We start from the raw sequence: 16,737 nt of genomic DNA on the forward strand, positions 1-16,737 counted from the left end.
TTTACATTATAAGTACCAAATTTATTCAACCTACGTAATGCAGAATACTGTCAAAATTTATGTGTAGAAATAACGTGTATTATGAATAAGCATTATATTTATGAAATGTATAGATAAAAAGTTATTGCGAAAAACCGTGTTACAGAGGCCTTGAATCTCATAGTAGGTTTGTATATAGGAAAAAATAATTTTTTGACAAAATTACTTTTGTTCCGACTAAGTACAAACCGTCGGTTGTCTAACAAAAGGAGACTCGAACTGAGGATGGGAAGGTGAGTGACCAGAACGCACCCTTTGAAGAGCAGTCAATAACTTTACGCGACCTGATGTTAACCCAGACCCGCTTATCCTCATGACACTTTATACGGTAAGGATTCAATAGGGGAGAACCCAAGGGGCTCCGGCTGTTGTCCTAACCTATGGTGCTAATACTCACTCTGAGAGCTGTTCCTGAAGGATTCTTAGCCATCATTCTACTCTCCAGGTAAGTCAGTAGTGGCCAAGTCGTGACATGAACACTACCAGGACACTCACTCATACCCCTTACATTCGGCCAGACTTAGGCGGGAATTGCGGGTAGTGTGTGTGTGTATTTCCAGTGCGGGTGACCGATATGACTAGAGGATCTCTTGGGCTGCGACAATGGGGCCCAGAGAGAACACCTCCAAGGATTTGAATGTCACTTCTTGTAGGTAGAAGGAGGTAAAGGTGGTTTGTCTTTTCCAGGTGCCTGCTCTCAATACCCGACTCACTGAGAGGTTCTTCATGATGAGCATAGAGGAGCCTATGCCCCTAACTTCGTGAGCCCTCACCTTCGGCATTGGTACTTCCTTATTTTCGTAGGCCCTTCTTATAACCTGTCTGATCCAGAAGGAGATCGTATTCTTAGCCACCTCTTTCGGATACTTGCCCGTGGCCACAAACAGCCACTTGATAGCTGGTCTGAACTGTCTAGTCCTCTTGAGGTAGGCTTTCATGGCTCTGACTGGGCATAGAATCAGTTCCTCTTTGTCAAAGTTGGTAAAATCTCCCAAGGAAGGAATGGTAAAAGAGGAAAACATCTCTTCTGGCTTGGAGGGGTCTTGAGTCTTGGCTACAAAGCCAGGGACAAACGAGAACCCCATCTCCCTCCAACGCCTGGTGTGTGACACTTCATAGGACAGTGCGTGTGGTTCGCTGACCCTCTTCAAAGATGCCAGGGCTAAGAGGAAAAGGGTCTTCAAGGTGAGGTTCTTCGAGGAAGCTGAATGTAAGGGCTCATAGGGAGGACCTCTCAAGGATTCCAGGACTAAGGCCACATCCCAGTGGGGAGTCCGTAGCTCTCTCGGGGGACAGGTCTTCCTAAAGTGCTTGAAGAGCAACCAAATTTCTGGAGATGCAGCGAGGTCCATGCCTTTCAACGAGAATACTTGATTTAAAGCCGCTCTATAACCCTCCACTGCCGATATGGATAGTTGCTTATCCTTTCTGAGGTGGTGGAAAAAACTCGCTAATTGAGGGATGGTGGCCTTGTCTGGGGCAATGCCTTTATCCTGACACCAATCCCGAAACAGTCGCCACTTCCCCTGGTACAATCTGCCTGAGGATGGTTTCACAGGATTGCCCATGTCCTCAGCTAACTGTCTGGAAAAACCTCTACCAAGGAGGATTTTGACGACAGTCAGAACCCGTGTAAGCGGAGGGCTGTGGGATTTGGGTGTAGGCGTCCGTTGTTGGGTTGGGCGAGAAGATCCACTCTGTCTGGTAGGCTTACAGGGTCCTCCAACTGGAGATCTAGCACTTCTGGGAACCAGGGGGCTTCCGGCCACCAAGGAGCTACTAGGGTTATTCGTAGGTTCTGTGAATAGCGAATCTTCTGAAGGATCTTCTGGAGGAGGGGGAAAGGAGGGAAGGCATAAGCATCCAGGTTCTTCCAATCCTGAAGGAGGGCATCCTCTCCCGCTGCCTGCGGGTCTGGGAGTGGGGAGAAGAACACTGGCAGCTTCTTGTTCCATGCGGTGGCAAAGAGGTCTATCGAAGGAGAGCCCCACCTCTTTATCAGGAAATCTGCTACTTCTTGATGGAGGGACCATTCTGTGTTGATTATCTGTCCCCTCCTGCTCAGATGGTCTGCCAAACATTTTTCTTGCCAGGAATGTATCTTGCTTTGAGGGTGATGTCCATTTCCTCTACTAACTCCTGGATTTGTACTGCCAGGCGACAGAGATCCAGTGAGATTGTGCCCCCCTGTTTGTTTAGATATGCCACCACCGTGGAGTTGTCCGACATTAGGCCCACCGTTTTCCCTTGGAGTTGAGATAGGAAGTGCTGCAGGGAGAGGAAGACTGCCTTCAATTCCAAGACATTGATGTGAGCTGCTCTCTCTTCTTCCGACCACAGGCCGCTCACTTGTTCCTCGGTCAGGTGTGCCCCCCACCCTTCTTTTGACGCATCTGTGAAGAGAAGAATCTCTGGGGTTCCTGGACTGAGGGAGATGCCCCCTTGGAGGTGGGAAGGAACCATCCACCACTCCAGGGGCTCCCTTACTTCCTGAGAGAGAAGAATTTTGCTGTTGGGGTCCCCTTCCTGAGGAGACCATTGCTTCTTGAACAGCCACTGAAGAGGCCTCATACGCCTTCTGCTGCGAGGCACTAGCTTCTCTATTGAGGCCATGTGTCCTAAGATGGACTGGCAGAGTTTGGCAGTGGGAGGGCTGGGCCCCATAGCTCTCCGCACTTGAGTTACTAGGCTGGAGACTCTGTTCTCCGAGGGGAAGGCCTTCATGAGGGATGAATCAAGCGTCATTCCGAGGTACACTATCCTTTGTCTGGCGTGAAGTCCGACTTGTCGACATTTACCACCACTCCCAGTTCCTGAACGAATGACAAAACTAGCTGAAGGTGATCCGCACACTGAGCAGCCGTCTCGGCTAGGATGAGCCAATTGTCCAGGTAGCGGAGGAGACGGATGCCTCTTGAGTGTGCCCATATCGACACAATCTTCAAGACCCTGGTGAACACCTGTGGGGCCGTCGCGAGGCCGAAGCACAGGCAGGTGAACTGCAGAGACTTTCCCTTGCTGACAATCATGAGGAATTTCCTGGAGGAGGGGTGAACAGGGACTTGGAAGTAGGCATCTTGAAGGTCTATTGAGGTCATGAAGTCTCAATCCCTGACACAAGCCTGGACTGAGTCTGCCGTTTCCATCCAAAACTTTGTCAGAGAAAGGAACTTGTTGAGGGGTGAAAGGTCTATGACTGGCCTCCAACCCCGTTGCCTTTTCTACTAGGAAGAGTCTGGAGTAGAACCCAGGACCTGGATCCTGAACCTCTTCCAACGCACCTTTCTGAAGTAGCTTGGATATTTCCTCCTCAAGGCCCCGTCCGCGGTCCGAGTCCGGTCAATAGGAAGGGACTTGGATGGGGGTAGGGGAAAGAGTGGGTGTTGACTGGAAGGGAAGACGGTAGCCTGACTTGATGACCTGCAGGGTCCAATCTTCCGCTCCTGCTTGCTGCCACACTTGCCAATTGGCAGCCAAGCAGCCCCCTACCTTCCGCTGATGGGCAGGACCTGACCTAGAACTTCTTGCGGGGCCCTCCTTCTCTTCTGTTGGCTTTCTGCTTACGCTCCTTTGACGGAAAGGGACGAGTCTTCTCTCTGTGGAACTTGTCTTTAGAAACAGAGTATGGCTTCTTCTCTTCACGCCTATGCAGGGGGAAAGGACGGTCTCTGTGCTTCTCTGACTTGGTGGCTAATTTGCGGTGCTGGCCGTGGTCTATGGCCCAGCATTCTGGTATTGGAGAGAGCCCTAGATTGGAGAGATCGCTCCTTCTTCTCCGCTGCCTTGCGAACTTCTTCCGCTGGAATCACTTCTTTCTGGAACAGCGGGTTTTTCCTTAAGTCCGGGAGGAGGTCTCTCACTACTCTCGATTTGGCCTCCTTGAAGGCATTCTCTCTCCTTTTCACTTCCATATTAGCCCAAAGGACCGCTAAATTGTCTGCCTGGTATGAGAGTTTTGATCTCACACTGCATAAACGAGACAAGTTCTGCTGCTGCTGAGGCTGGAGCTCGGGTAAGAACTGCGGAAGTGACGCCAGTAAACGTTCCATCTAGGAGTTCGTAGCGAGGGCCAGAGCTAGAGCGCGAATGAGTCCTTCGGTTTCTGAGGGAGAGAGCAAGAGATGTTTCTTCTGCAAGGCGTCCAGACTGACATCCCTCCTGGGGCTGGACTGATTGTGCATGAGAGGAACAGGGGGTTAACGTGGCACCCGGCTGTGTCTCAGTGCTGCTTCGGGCAGAACAAGATAGTTCGGCCTTTAGGTTAGGCGGGAACAAGATCTCAGTTGAAGCACACTTCTTGTTATGTTTCGAGGAAGGAACATGGTTCCCAGCCCCTAAGGCAGCTTCTTTCCTCTTACTTACTTTCCTAGCCCCCGAAGACGAAGGTTTCTTTAGCCTAAGTTTCTTGGGATGGACACTAGGATCACTAACTGGGTCCTCAGTTACTAAGGTAGAAGGATTACTAGGCCTAATGTTCTCCAATTGGACACTATCCTCCTCACACACGATCTTAGGCCCCACAGTAGTCGGCCTAGGCCTAGCCTTATTGAACCCAACACTAGCGTCACTGAAAAAGCTTTTATGAGCCCCATAATAGAGCCTTCACTGATCACTATTCCACTACGCACACGTTGAACACGATGTATTAGGTGAACATTCAAAACCTCTACACGTAATGCACCACAGATGAGGGTCTGAGGTTGGCGAAGGCAAAGATGCACCGCAACGCATGCCATCGGAAACACACACACAAATCCTCCCCAAAAAACCCACCATAGATCCGACTTCCATACTTACAAGGAAGTTAGGATACTAGGTAATGATAAGGATAAATAAAAGGATAGGAAAAGGGCACTGGGAAAGCACTCAAGCACAGGATGTCAAAGATATTTCACGATATAAAACGACTACAGTCGGCGGTCATGCGTTGTTAATCTCAAGTCGGGTCAAGGTGGAAGGAGTAGGTGTTGACACGACGGCTACCGCGAAAAGAATGGTATCACAACGACCTACCTAAGCTGGCCCAGGCTCACCCAGCGCAGTTACCCCAGACCCAGAGACAGCGATTCAAGTTTGAACTCTTTGTATGCGGTAGTGGCGGCGCGTTCCCGCGGATACCCTTTGTTAGACAACTGACGGTTTGTACTTAGTCGGAACAAAGTGTGTTGAATGACATGATATTTAATACTGAATTTATTTAATTGTAATTTATCTGTATTTATGGGTAATATTTTGTATAAAAAGGCAAGGTTAGGGTAATAAGTAGTAGTCAAGAACGGATTAATCCATTTTCAGTTCTTGACGTTGTTTCTTATGGGAAAAATTCATTCAGATATCGACAAAATCGCATCTCGTCGCTTCTTCTGAATGAATTAGCACTGAGGTCCAGAGCTCTACTGTACACACAAGTTACAAAATGAAAACTGTAAAATAATATTCATGCAGAAGTAAAATGTTTTAACTTCATGCGACAAAACAAAATGAAAACTATACAGACAAGACTAGAGAAATTTTTTAAGAAGACAGGAACTAGAGAAAATGGACAAGGATGTAGCAGATGATGGCAGTGATGAGTAGCCTAAGTGAACGAGAGTGCTTAAATAAGGGTGTGTACTTAGCCTTTGTGATTTTATAAATGTAACCATTTTTTATAGACAGAACTTCAGGGAGATATTCTACAGTTATTTTTTTCACCAGCAAGTGGAGTTAGAAGAAAGAGGAGGGAAAGCAGGATGAGGACAGATATAGACATGCATGCTTTGCAGAATGGAAATCCAGTACTACATTAAAGTGAATATTTGTTGTTATTGTTGTTTCTGTGATCCTCTAACTTATCAATATTCCTTTAAATATAGTAACAAATACTTAAAAGTTAGAGCAACATAACCTTTAATACTGGCTAACTTTCTCAAGAGTCTAGGGACATGACCCCATTTATTTATAGGGTTTCTTATGGAAAAAATGCCTAAATTACAAGGCATCTCCAGCAGCATAATCTGCATGTTATTCACAAGGTGACTACTATGTAATTACTGTTCTTATGATATTTTATTTAATACTCTGATTCCTTTAACAATAAACTGCTTAGCATTGATTACTAGTGTTACCTTGAATCTGTACACAAACTAGTTAATTCTAATTAATTCTTGGGTTATACTTCCCATTAATTCCATTATGTCTACTTTATACTTTTCAACATGTTGATGACCCATTCTGCAGACTCTCCTGCTAATGTTAAGTCATTAATCTCCACTTTAGGTCATATGTTATGGTAAGTAACAACACAATCTTAATGAGATTTTCCAATACTCAGTACTCTGCAGAGTAGGTGCACATCTTGGAGTTACCTTATTATAAAGCCAGCTTTTGTTATTTACCTCTCTCGTATGGAATCAAATTCATAATTAAAAAAATTGTAAAAAATTTTCACAGCCTTTCCTCATGCTTTTGCAGCATGTTCATGTAATCTTATCCTTCTATAATTTTTCCAATGGAGGGCATACCTTTCTCGTTGGTATAACTATATAGCAAAACAATTTTTTCCCATTCCTCCAGTCCTAGGGTATTATCACTTTTACCTTGGACAATAAAAAATCCAAATAAATATGTGTTAAACAAACCTTACAAAAATTAATAGATTAAATTTTCAGTAAAATTAAAATTTTCATCACTAAGAAACAACCTTTCGGAAAAAACCATTACCACATTAAAATCATAAGATCAAAATAGTAATTGTGCAAATAAAGATTTAATACATCCCAGCCACCACTCATGAACAACAGCTTTTCTTCCTTTTTCTGGTGGACTGTTATTACTACCGGAAAACTATACATTCTAGATATGCATAGTTTTCAACAACTCACAAATTACAGTATGTATATTCCTTGCTATTCTCAGTCATTACTTACCTTCTGAGAGAGTTCTTCAAGAGATGATAAAACATGGACCACTGAAGGTAAACCTTGTGCCAAGATACATGAGAGGAGCAATTCACCAGCATCTCCAAGCTCCTCATCTCCTGGCCATATCAGCATAACTGTATCACTAACCTGCAATGTTAATTTTAAATATTCTGCAAATTGCTCTTCAATAGTACAATATTTAACCAGTTCATTTTCACTAAGCCCTTTTTATTTCTCTGTTATTTTCAAGTTAGTAGCAGCCTTAAGTTTTGATAGGTAACAAAGCCTAGTATTTTGTGGGGGCAGTTTGGATATCATATCCCCCCACCAAATGCACACACATGCATGCAAGCAACAGACACACAGTCTGTAGTTTTGGTTTGTGCATAAAGTTTAATGTAACCAAAGTTTAATGAAACCACCTGAAGTTAAATATTAAGTCTAAAAAGCTGCATAATTGGTCTTAAATTAAACTATAAATCAATAAAGGAAAACTAGCAGTGCTTATAAGAACCACACCAATAGGTGAAAGGATCTAGCACAACCAACAAAACAACATGAGTTGGCCCAAGGAAATTATCAAGTCAAGTGACCTGGAAAATAAGAAATCAATGCCAAATTAGTAAAGGTAGTCAAACTAGTGTAAGTCTACTCATACTTTTTACTGTTATAATAATTCTACAAAATGTATTTTTTCAATTATTTTTGTTGGCTTATTATTGTTAAAAATCCATTGTTTTAGAAATTTCTTCGTCCCCAGCTGACACCACTAACCGAAAATCAGCGTTAACAGCACTAATAACTCACTTAACAGCACTAATAACCCACTTAACAGCACTGTTAACTGGTTATTGGTGTTGTTAACCTGAGATTGCCACCAAAAATCCAGTTAAGGGGGCCGGCCGGCTAATGCCCTTTTTTAAGGACAGGACTTTGATATTCATACCACTTAATAAGGTGACTTGGGACATCTCCAAACCGCATATGATTTTCGCCTCTGACCTTCGGTTTTGTGACGCCAGGGTGATTTATCCCGAAAATAACCATTTTTCAAATTCTATCTCCTCCCTTGATATTTAATATTAAGACCTGGGATTACTACCATATATAGACCTGATGTAGACCTCCAATCGAATGGAGAGTTTTTTTTCTAAAAGTCATTTTTTTGCTAGATATGAATTTTTCAATATGGTAAAAAAATAAACCCTATAAATCACAAGAAAAAAATTTATAAAAAAAATACGAAACAAAAATTGGAAAAAAGGGCTCTATTTGATTGTTCTATAATGTCTTTCTGAGTTATATACCAAATTTCAATGTTATAGCTTTAAAACTAAGTGAGAAGATAGATTTTGAAGGTCAATAAGTATAGTTTTGAGATACGGGCGTTCAAAGTTTTCCTTCGTATTTCTATAAAGACAATGTTAATAAATAATGATTATTATGAATGTATATTTCTTTTTTGTGTATTAATAAACCAAAACTATTATTTATCATAATTTAATCATAAATGATGATCCCTTTGCTCATATATCGCAGCCTGGGGCACTGCTTGAGGCAAGATGGGGCACTCCTTCCTACGCAATTCTCTCTCCCCCCTTCACTAACTCGGCTTATTACAGCAAATTTTCTTCTTCTGTATGTTAGCGAGATGTTTTCCTTGCATTTTCCTCTTTGGCATGATGAAATTCTTGCCCGAAACAAAGATAAACAAACGTAAATGCAAGAGAATGTCAAGAGGTGAAACTTGAAGGCGTACTCTTTTTTTACAAAGACAATTTAATAAATCATGATTATTATGAATTTCATATTCCAGTTTGGGTTTTAAAAAACCAAAACTTTGTTATTTATCATAAATGAAGATCTCTTTGCTCAAAGATCGTCGTAGCCTTGGGCACAGTGTGACGTGTGCTGTCAAGCAAGACGGACGTTACTAAGCAACCCTCCCCTCTCTCTTCACTAACTACGCATATATTATATTCTGTAATAATACTTGAGCGATTTTTCTTCGTCTGTATGTTAGCGAGATGTTTTCCTTGTCTTTTCCTCATTGGCATGATGAAATTCTTGCCGAAACATTCATAAAAGCAGGCGTATGTCAGAGGTGAAATGGAACGTGTAGACTACTCGATGTCTGTGATCGCACTAAATCAGGACTGTCACTGGACTTGGCCTGAAGTCTCCTTCTCGACTCGGGGAATGTCTACAGATGCCATTTCTCCCAATTTCTTTGACAATAATTATCAAAATTTACGATAATAGAGGAAATATTGCATTTTCTTGTACGGATCAATGTTTTAGGTTTATTGAGTTACGTTAACTAATTACCCTGTAACTACAAAAGTAAGAGGAATTTTGACGAAATATTTCGTATACGTATTCTCAATTGACATATGAAGCTCCATGAATTTTTTCATGACTTTGCATTTTTTGCCCTATACCTCCATATATAGGTGTTCCGGCCGGCCCCCTTAACAGCATCACTATACAAGCGTTGTACACCGATGCAGCCATTAACTGTGGACTGGTATAATAAAAAAAATATATATTATAAAGGGTTCAACATTACATGGGGTTTCCAATTTATGGTACTGAGGGAGCTGTTTGCATGTGCTGGAATTAAAAATTTTTCTAATAAAAATGCTACATGTACTCCACAGCATGGGGAAAGAAGGGTACTTATGTCATGCAAAGCACCGACCTGAGGAGAATGTTAAGTTCACTCAAACAAAGTTGAGCGGAGCAGATAACGGGAGCGCAATCTGGCACCAGGTGGCAAATGAGCTGAGCTTATCATGCAAACATGACCTGGTCATGTTTGCGTGATTAGCTCAGCTAATCATGGCGGGCAAATCGACCCACGAGCCAGTCACGCAAACATCACCTGGTCATGTTTGCGTGATTAACTCAGCTAATCATGGCAGGCAAATCGACCCACAATGATAAGAATAGAGCCAAGCCGAGCATGTGAAGACGATTATTGGCTGGGCGAGCAGCACCCACAGCCAAGATGTATCGCTTTCCTCCCTGAATGCTTTAGTCTCCTTCAAGACTGAAGCCCCTCTAGAAAAAAGCTTAACCCTCAAACGCCTACTGACGTATCATACGTTGACTAAAATTGTCTGTTGGGTGCTTAATTGACATACGATACATCGAATACTACAAATTTTTTTTTTAAATATTCACAGAAAAATAGTTATAGGCCTAGTTTGCAAAAATTTTGAATTCACGCGCCTTGAGGGATGCTGGGAGTTCATGGATCAAGCTGTTGTTTTGTTTACAAGCGTTACCCAGGCGCATGTGTGAATTTCTTTCTTCTCATACTAAAAAGCATCAGCGACACATCTCAGATATTCTTTCATCACTGTGTCGTAATTTTTGCACCATTTTATATTAGCCGTTACATAGAATTTTATATATGAAAATGTGTGCAATTTCATGTAGAATACAACAAAAAAAAACCGAAATGGTAAAAAAACGCAATTGTAAGCTAAAACTCTTACATTCTAGTAATATTCAATCATTTACCTTCATTTTGCAACAAATTGGAAGTCTCTCTAGCACAGTATTTTGATATATGGTGAATTTTTGAAAAAAAAAAAAAAACTTTCCTTACGTCCGCGAGGTAACTCTACCGAAAATCTCAGAAATTCTTTTGTCAGTTTGTCGTAATTTTAGCACCGTTTTATATTAGCTGTTACATCAAGTTTTATATATGAAAATGTGCAAAATTTCATGTAGAATACAACAAAAAACAACCCATGGTTGTAGCTTTTGTCAGTTTTGAAATATTTTCATATAAATACGAAGTGCCAAATTTTCAACCTTCGGTCAAATTTGACTCGACCGAAATGATACAAAAATGCAATTTAAAGCTAAAACTCTTATATTCTAGTAATATTCAATCATTTACCTTCATTTTGCAACGAATTGGAAAACTCTAGCACAATATTTCGATTTATGGTGGTCTTGAAAAATTGTCGTAATGTTTGCACCATTTTATATTAGCTGTTACATAAAAGCTTTATATATAAAAATGTGTGCAATTTCATTTAGAATACAACAACAAAAAAACTCATGGTTGTAGCTTTTATCAGTTTGGAAATATTTTCATAAAAATCATATTAAGGAAAAATTTCAACCTTCGGTCAACTTTGACTCGACCAGAATGGTCGAAAAACGCAATTGTAAGCTAAAACTCTTACATTCTAGTAATATTCAATCGTTCACCTTCATTTTACAACAAATTGGAAGTCTCTAGCACAATGCTAAATTTTTGAAAAAAAAAAAAAACTTTTTCCTTACGTCCACGCTCTGTAACTCTGCCAAAAATCTCAGAAATTCTTTCGTCAGTTTGTCGTAAGGTTTGCACCGTTTTATATTAGCCGTTGCATAAAGTTTTATATATGAAAATGTGAGCATGTAAAATACAACAAAAAACAACCCATGGTTGTAGCTTTTATCAATTTTGAAATATTTTCATATAAATCATGATAAGTGCCAAAATTTCAACCTTCAGTCAACTTTGACTCGACCGAAATGGTCGAAAAACGCAATTGTAAGCTAAAACTCTTACATTCTAGTAATATTCAATCATTTACCTTTGTTTTGCAACAAAACAAATTGGAAAACTCGCACAATATTGTGATTTATGGTGAATTTTTAAAAAACAGTCTTTCCTTGCGTCTGTGCATGGTAACTGCCAAAAATCTCAGAAATTCTTTCGTCACTGTGTCGTAATGTTTACATAGTTTTATATCAGCCGTTACATAAAGTTTTATATATGAAAATGTGTGCAATTTCATGTAGAATACAATGAAAAATAACTCATGGTTGTAGCTTTTATCAGTTTTAAAATATTTTCATATAAATCATGATATAGAAAAAATTCGACCTTCGGTCAACTTTAACTTGACCTAAATGGTCGAAAACTGCAATTGTAAGCTAAAACACTTACAGTCTAGTAATATTCAATCAACTGCCTTCAATTTGCAACAAACGGGAAGTCTCTAGCACAATATTTCGATTTATGGTGAATTAAAAAAAAAAACTTTATTTTTTTACGTCCGCGTGTTACGAATTCATGCATCATTTTGTGATAATAATTTCTCTGTGTTGCTTTAATCGTTTTACAATTTGTTATATACCAAAATCATCACAATTTAGCGTTCAATACAACAGAAAAAAAATTAATTCATTAGCTTTAACCATTTTGCTCACAGTGCGATTTGTATACAATTATATATGAAATTTTTATTTTGTGCTGTTATATATTCCAATATTTATACTATATGATAATGATATTTTTTTTTCATTTCTGATGGTTGCATACTAAACTTCAGGCAATGACAAAAAAAGGAGCCAAAAATTAACTCTTAATCTCTATATGTTGTCGTGCGGGTTTGGACCCAAGACATGAATGGTGGGTCCTGGCCAAACAGAACTGGCCGGTGGTGTCGAAACACCTGACAAGTCTCGGCACCTTCTCTCATTCTGTGCCTATACCAGACCAAAGAGTGAACTCCCTGGTACTGGTTTGATAAGTGCTTGAGATTCTGCAGAATCCCAGGAACTCAAAAAACTGCCAGTCGCATGCTTGCAATTCCAAGGAATCCAAGCACCTCGAGAAACTACCAAACCTCAAGAGAATGATCATCGGAAGTGGTCTCCTCTTGGCTTCTTAAAAAACTGAGAATGGACCAGCAAAACACCAGTCCTTGATGCAGCCTTCTAAGAACTGGAACTGAGAACACGGCCTCAAGAGGACACGCCTTAGAGGCTACCAAATCGCAAGACCCCAGAGGAGAATGCGGATCTGCTCCTGCCCCATGAGCAGGAAGAGCCAACCCTGCCTACCCAAAAAGAGGCAGTCCCTTGGGAGCCCCACAGGACTTCTGAAGGGAATCTCCTCACTGCTTCTCCAAGTGCTAAGTCAAAACAGAGGCGCCAGGTGCTCGGTCAGAGACCAGATTGGGCCCTGGCCAAGCACTGGTGGCAGTACAGGCAGGGAGAACTGAGATACCTGCATGTCTTGGATCTTTCTCTCCAGCAATGGTTCTGGATGCTTGAAACTATGTAGATACTTGAGCACTTGGAGCCCCCGATCACAGCACCAGTCTTGGAAGTGGACTCCTTAGAACTGGCAGTGGAAGCACAAACTGAAGTCTGCGCAACTGCTACTCCCAAAACACAACCCTGGTGAGGTATGCGATTTAGTTCCTGCACCCGAAAGCCGGGAAGAGCCAGCGAGAGAACCCACTGCCATCTTGAAAGGAGGCATCCCCATAGAAGTCTGTGACAGGAATTCAGTGTGGAGGGGGGGGGGGGGGGGGGGGGGGGGGGGGTGGGGGGGGGGGGGGGGGGGGGGGGACCAGCCTTCTTCCTCAACTGATGATGTATTGAGTTGAAAGTGAGACTCATAGGTTATCTGAAATTTTATTTTGTTAATTTTCTGTTAAAAAGATTTTGGGTTTTGTTGTGCATGAGGTGTGTAAGTATTTCATTCCACTGCTAACTGTCAATTGGTTCTTCCCCACAGGTGTAGAAGCTTGCCATTCAGGTGAGCTTCCTATTCAAGAGCTGGAACTTTGAAGCTTGGACACCGAGTATTTTGTGTTTAACTTGATGTCCTAAACATGATATTGTTAAGATACAATAAAGTTTGTTCATACTTACCTGGCAGATATATATATAGCTGTATTCTCTGAAGTCCGACAGAATTTCTAAAACTTACGACACACGTAGTGGGAGTTAGGGTTGGGTGGTTAGTACCCATTCCCGCCGCTGGGAGGCGGGTATCAGGAACCATTCCCATTTTCTATCAGATTTCTATCTCCACTGTCTCCTGAGGGGAGGTGGGTGGGGTACTAAAAAATATATATATCTGCCAGGTAAGTATGAAACAAACTTTATTGTATCTTAACAATATCATTTTGTTGCATGAAACTTACCTGTCATATATATATAGCTGAATCCCACCTTTGGCGGTGGGAGAGACAGAAAAAGGATTTTAGGAAACATATAAATGTATATGATTGACATCTTGGTTCCTTACCTGTTAGCATAGCTGACTTCGTGATTACTGTCCCACCAAGCCTGCTTCTGCTTTACTAGAGTTTACCAACAAGGTAGTGACCTGTGTAGTTGGTGCGCTCTAGATGATCTGTCAACGGGGACGGGACCACAATGTGACTAGACCATGACCATACTTCTGAGGGCAACGAGGCAAAAACAAACCACCACCTAAGTTAGCCTAACAACAAACTCCCATATACCAAAGGCTAAAGGAAGGGACGACTGTACTCGGCAGCCGACCCTACAACCATAAACATACAAACATTAAAAACTCACCTACCCTTTTCTATGGGAAAGGATGAGTGCTACCTCTGCCCCCAAAATAGTGTCTGCGGCGACGTATGGTCCGAGAGAGAGTAACAGCTTTCATAGGTCGTTCTCACCTCCCGTAGGTAGTGCGAGGCGAACACTGAGTTACTCCTCCAAAAAGTAGCACTTAAAATGCTTTAAGAGCCATGTTTTTCTGAAAGGCTATTGAGGTCGAAATAGCCCTTACTTCGTGCGCATTAACTTTTAGTATCTTCAAGTCGCTGTCTTTGCAAGAAGCGTGCGCCTCTTTAATGGTGTTCCTTAAAAAGAATGCCAGTGCATTCTTGGACATGGGCATGTTTGGTCTCTTGACCGAACACCATAAGTTCTCCGCAGAACCTCGGCAATCCTTCGTTCTACGAATACTCTCTAAGAGCCCTAACAGGACACAAGACTTCTTTCTGGCTCTTGACCAATGATCTCTGCCATACCTTGATCTCGAATGTTCTAGGCCACGGATTGGAAGGGTTTTCGTTTTGGCCAGAAACGACATACTCAAAGAGCAGACTGCATTATGCCCTTTGAAACCGACGTGTTTGCTGATAGCCTGTATTTCGCTAACTCTCTTCGCCGTCGCCAGAGCAGTTAGGAATACATTTTGTTTTCTTCGTCAAATCTCGTAGAGACGAAGAGGAAAGAGGTTCAAAGCGATTTGACATTAAATATTTGAGGACCACATCCAGGTTCCACGAAGGTAGCTTCGGTAGTGGTACCTTGGTTGTCTCGAAAGATCTCAATAGATCATGGAGATCCTTGTTGTTAGCGAGGTCAAGACCTCTATGGCGAAAAACTACAGATAGGACGCTTCTGTAGCCTTTAATAGTTGACACTGCCAACTTCAGATTCTTTGTTTTTCAGATAAAGCAAGAAGTCGGCGATCTGGCTCACAGAGGTAGTGGTAGAGGAAACTCCTTTTCTCTTACACCAACTTCTAAAGGCTGCCCACTTCGATTGGTAAACCGCGATTGATGATGGTCTCCTCGTGGTGGCGATAGCTTTAGCCCACTGGCTTTCGAAAAAACCTCTCGCTCCTGGCCAACTTTTGGATAGTCCTTGCAACGCAGGTCAGACTCCAGAGCGGAGATGGTTTTTTTTGTGGTACCTCTCGAAGTGGGGCTGTTTGAGTAGATCTCTCTTAACGGAAGAGATCATCTCGGATAATCCACTAGGTAGAACATCACCTCTGTGAACCAGATCGCTGCGGGCCAAAAGGGGGCGATTAAAGTCAACCTCGTCCCCTCCGATGCCTGCAAATTTTCTCATCACCTCCCCCAGATCTTGAAGGGGGGAAAAGCGTAGAGATCCAGGCCCCGTCCAATCCCATAGAAGGGCGCTTCTACTGCTACTGCTCCCGGATCGAGAACCGGGGAGCAATACAGAGGAAGTCTCGCCGTCCTTGATGTTGCAAAGATGTCCACTAAGGGGCATCCCCAAAGACCCCACAGTTCTTGGCATACTTCTTGATTGAGAGTCCACTCTGTCGGCAATAACTGTCCTTGTCGACTGAGGAGATCTGCCTGGACGTTCTCGACTCCGCAATGAATCTTGTCAATATGTACTTTCTCTCTCCTTTGCCCAAAGTAGGATCTCTTTCGCTAGAGAAAACAGGGAGCGAGTGTGTTCCTCCTTGTTTCTTCAAGTATGCCAGGGCTGTGGTGTTGTCCGAGTTGACTTGAACTACACGACGGGAGACTTTGTTGTGGAAGAACTGGAGCGCTAATTGAACCGCTGCCAGCTCTTTGAAGTTGATATGCCAGGTTACCTGTTCCCCTCTCCAGGTACCTGACACTTCCTCCCCCCCTAAAGTTGCTCCCCACCCCGTGGATGACGCGTCGGAGAACAACACTAGGTTGGGGTTCTGAAGCTTGAGGGATATGCCCTCTGACAGCTTCCACGGATCGAGCCACCATCTTAGATGGTTCTTCACCTCTTTCCGAGATGCTTTAACTTCATGTCGAAGTTGTCCTTTTCTGTCCAGCTGTCCGACAGAAAGAACTGAAGAGGTCGGAGGTGTTAGGCCTCCCCAGGGAAACAAACTTCTCCAGCGAGGAAATGGTCCCCAGCAGACTCATCCATTCCCTCACCGAGCATGAATCCTTCCCTAGAAAGGCCGACACTTTTTCTATGCCTTGTTGCTGACGTTCCTGGGACGGAAAAGCCCGAAAAGCCACTGAATCCATCTGAATCCCCTAGATACACGATGGACTGTGTTGGGGTCAGATGTGACTTTTCGAAGTTCACCAGAAGTCCCAGGGACGCAGCTAAAGACAGAGTCGTTTGCAAGTCCTTCAGGCACCGGTCTGCGAGGAGGCTCGTATGAGCCAGTCGTCCAGATAGAGCGAGATTCTGATGTTGGAAAGATGGAGCCACCTCGCCACGTTCTTCATTAAGATGGTGAAGATAAAAGGGGCCG

At 42.6% G+C, this 16,737-nt stretch overlaps 1 protein-coding gene across 2 annotated transcripts in view; it reads right to left on the minus strand.

Moving 5' to 3' along the window:
* The window catches only part of LOC135219578 (pre-rRNA-processing protein TSR1 homolog), a gene marked incomplete at its 5' end in the record, with an annotated part of 192,625 nt that overhangs the window by 164,356 nt on the left and 11,532 nt on the right, over positions 1 to 16,737 (minus strand). For both annotated transcript variants that reach the window (XM_064256460.1, XM_064256459.1), the window contains 1 exon segment: positions 6,948 to 7,088. In XM_064256460.1, coding sequence (XP_064112530.1) covers positions 6,948 to 7,088 — 141 coding nt within the window.

This window comes from Macrobrachium nipponense, chromosome 1 (genome assembly GCF_015104395.2).
Source record: "Macrobrachium nipponense isolate FS-2020 chromosome 1, ASM1510439v2, whole genome shotgun sequence".
In the NCBI taxonomy this organism is placed as follows: domain Eukaryota; kingdom Metazoa; phylum Arthropoda; class Malacostraca; order Decapoda; family Palaemonidae; genus Macrobrachium; species Macrobrachium nipponense.